General features: G+C 41.2%; 1 protein-coding gene across 2 annotated transcripts in view; it reads right to left on the reverse strand.

The window, feature by feature from the left end:
• Positions 1-971: 971 nt before the first annotated feature.
• Positions 972-3818, reverse strand: part of TTC7B (tetratricopeptide repeat domain 7B) — a 124380-nt gene continuing 121533 nt past the window's right edge. For both annotated transcript variants that reach the window (XM_009319443.1, XM_009319444.1), the window contains one exon: positions 972-1972. In XM_009319443.1, coding sequence (XP_009317718.1) covers positions 1751-1972 — 222 coding nt within the window. In that variant the 3' untranslated portion in view covers positions 972-1750. The remainder of the gene's footprint in view (positions 1973-3818) is intronic.

Here is a 3818-nt window from a genome sequence, read left to right on the forward strand (position 1 = left end):
ATTACAGCCTTTTGGTCCATTTTACAGAGAACATACGGTCTAAGCACTAAGCAGATACAATCTGAAAGTAGCCTCAGCCTAAAAGGCACATGAAATGCTAGGGGGGGAAAAAGAGAGGCAAAAATGAAGAGCTCCCCCACATTTAAGTCTTCTGCCATTTGGAGATTCTCACTGGAGTGCGCAGAGCCTGTGTTGCAGTGAGGATCCTCTGTGCATTTGAGGTGAGTAAGCTCTCTGGTGAGCGACAAAGAAAAATATTTGCCCTTTCTTTCCCCTGAATCATCTGCTATCTTGTGCTAAGCGCTTTAAAACAGCTTCTTGTGACAATCAGGCAAATACCAAGGAGCACCCAGTCTAACGGGAACCTGGAATTCTTCCCAGGCTCCATACGAGCCCAATGTTGTATATGAGCAGACACTAGACTACCCCAGCTCACGCACCCTGAATATTCATTGCAACGAATGACTCTTCTCCACACATCCCAGGGAAACTCTGGCAAGTATTTGTCTACTAAACACTTGGCCGTATTACTACTGATATGGCAGCAATATGTTACCAGCCAACTTTTCCTTCAAGGGAGGCAAAGTGCAGGAGATGTTGAGAAAGAACTACACAGATAAGTAAAGAAAACTGAATAATAGTCTGTAAATATTTAACATGCTCTTCCCAAGCACTACCAAGGTATACGTAAACGTCCACGTATTATGTAGAGGCAGAGCAATCTGGCTTCATCGAGAGCTGGAGTGGAAGGAATAAAAAAGGAGAAGTGAAGATTTAAGGAAACCTGAAATCTAAGATAACAGTACCATTGGCAAAGAGTATAGCAGCTTCTTTTCTCTAGACTGGCCTCAGGGCATTTGATTTTGGCGTCATTCATCTTCGAGGCCAGTCAGCCACAGGCCCCACATCATGAAAATGTGTTCACAAGCCATCTATTTCCCCCTGGGTTCTTAACCAGGACACAGGAAAGGTTCCATTTAAAAATCATTTTATTATTAACATAATCTTCCCATTTAGGCAAGTGTGGGTCATGTATAAGGAATGTCGGTAAATATTCCATTTGAGGCTTCTTTTTACATATTTCCATTGATAAATAAACTCTGAATTCACATAAAAAAGTTAAACTTAAATAACTAATATATTTTTTTGTAACAGGCATACGTTGGTAAAATATAAATATTCTTGTACTCAGCCTTTGCTCTAAATAGAGATAACAGTTAGCCACACATCACAGTTATTAACAACTAAAAACAAGAACTCAACTGATTTTCTGGCCTGGAATAAAATAGAGATGGAAACAGAAAATTCACATTTTGACTTTGGGCCAAAAGAGGTTGAGAGGCAGAAAGAGAACAGTTTTATTAACAGCCTTGTTAAAAATAGTCTGCTCTCCACTGAATTTTAATTTACTCTACATTTGGTAGTTGATTCCGTTATAATTTTATGTAACACTCAAGTATCACTAACAAAATATGGCACATCATCCATGAACAATATAACGATGTTTTAAAACTACCAGGGCAAAAATATAGGCGATATGAGTGATTTGGTTCTGGCTAGCCATTTTATCCTCTCAGTCTAACATTAATATATTGCATCACGTCACTGTTTTGGCCACTTTCCCGCAAAAGACTGGAGTTTGTTACCTGTAGCTCTAAAGTTTTTCAAACTAACCAGTTACCAGGCAGCCTGATACACTGGGTTTCCTCACCCAGAAATCAGACTAAAATTGGTTGATCAAGATGCCCTCTCAAAGGACTCTGGGAATGATGGTAAAAGGGACCACGGGACTGCTAGCTTCAAGCTCCAGCGCCGTCAGAAAGCATTCAGTTGCGGCATCATCATTGCCTTGAGCCTGCAGGACCTCTCCCAGGCCATTCCAGACCTCATGGGCCGTGGAGTTCACCTGGACGGCATCTCTGAGAATCTTCTCCGCCAAGCTATAGCGCCCGAGCTGGTGAAGTATCAGAGCCTGCAAGAAAACAAAGGAAAAATGGTTGAGATTGGCCAGTAGGACTTTCCTGAAGCTAAAATGATATGTCGCAACAGTGAAATAAGTGTAGGTAGGCTCTTGGGTTCAAAGAGTTATAGACTATATAATACTCTTTTTTTTTTTTTTTTTTAAAGAAAAGAAACGACCTGAAACAGGACTAGAGCAGGCTACTCCACACCAACAAGGAGTTAAGTGGCTTTGGACAGGAAACAAACACACTGAAATGCAAAAACTGAGTTGAACAACAAAAACTCCACCCAACCACCAAAAATCAGTAAGTACCTGACCTTTTGTGGCAAGCTCCCGTGTCTGAAGTCCTACTAAGGTGCGTGCCCTGAAGCGTTCGTATCCTGCCTGTGCATCTCAGCACCCAGCTCATGTCTTATAACATCTGAGATCATACACACGGCACCATCGGCTCTCAGGGATGGCAGTAACAGAACCGAGTTCAGCCCAGTGGGCAACAGCCATGGTATTTGATTCAACCTGTGGAACGGGAAGCGTGCTGGGACTAATACTGCACCAGTAGTGTATAAAGATCCAGCAGGCAGATAACTTCCTCAGAAGCTTCCTAGACACAGATTCTTCATCTTCCTCTGCGGGATGGGATCCAATTCAACACCACACAATCCAAGAGGATGTTCAAACCCACTAGGATATGGGCTGAATGAGGCAGTAGAAATCTCCATCCATCACATTCAGCTATGTTACTGTGCCAGAAAAGTCATGGAATGACCCAGTAAGAGAGCTTTATTCCGGGATTATAATAATCCTAACAATGTTATGCTTTTTTACCTTGTGATTCTGTATTGCAAAATACATATGGACCACAAATCTTTGTTTTCCAGGGAGGCGTCCCGATTACATGCTTACAGATTCCTTGTGACTTCTACCCTCCCAGCCCCCACTCCTCAGACCATGATTTCTTTTATTTCTCTCTGTACATCTGTCCCTCAAATCCTTATCAACCTGAGTGCCGATGTTTGAAAGTACTGAAATTCTATGCAACCCCTGAATTATCCACCATATGTTTCTGGAATTCTGCCCATCAGGCTGACTTTCAGCATGGGCAGACTGTTAACTCCATCCTACAGAGCAACAGAGCAGACCATGCTCTGAAGAACAATATAAAGAGCACTGTATAGTATTGGCAAGTAAATAAATAAATGCAATGAAGGCTAATTTCTATCAGCCTAGCAGATGTTCTCACATAAAGGTGCTAGAGGGCTTTTCTGGTTTTGGATTTTTTTTGAGCTGCCAAGTGAGTCAGCATTTCCAGAGTGAGTGAACAGTACTTCCAATCCAAAAATCAGATAACTCTCAGGGTCGGTGTTTTTTCCCTGCAGGAAAGTGATTGCCAGTGACTGGTGGGTATCAGATGTGAAACTACAAAAAATGAAGCAAGGAGGTGGAATATATAAAGGTGGTTTGGCTGCATGCACCTAACCTTAGTAAAATTAAAATGTTCTTAATTTTTGAGATGAGAGGCTCTAATTAATTTTCAAAAATCTTCCTTTTTTTCTGTGCAGATTTGTATATTTCATACTAATTAAACATGGGAGTTCTTTGAATACTGGTAATACTTTTTTCCACAAATATGCCAGACTGTTTTCCCCGCTTGCCAAGGATACAAGCTGTTCTTTTCATGACCAAAGGAAACAATCAAATTTTGCAGATATAAGCCTGCTGATAGGAAGAGAAACACATTATGTCACATCTGCCCTATTCGTTACGGGAAAAACGCATAGCTGAGATTTTCCAGGTGATAGAACTAGAGCAAATACTACCTGTTTGCCTGCTGTTATACTTTTCTAAGAATATAAGC

This window comes from Pygoscelis adeliae, unplaced genomic scaffold (genome assembly GCF_000699105.1).
Source record: "Pygoscelis adeliae isolate BGI_AS28 unplaced genomic scaffold, ASM69910v1 Scaffold71, whole genome shotgun sequence".
Classification (NCBI taxonomy): domain Eukaryota; kingdom Metazoa; phylum Chordata; class Aves; order Sphenisciformes; family Spheniscidae; genus Pygoscelis; species Pygoscelis adeliae.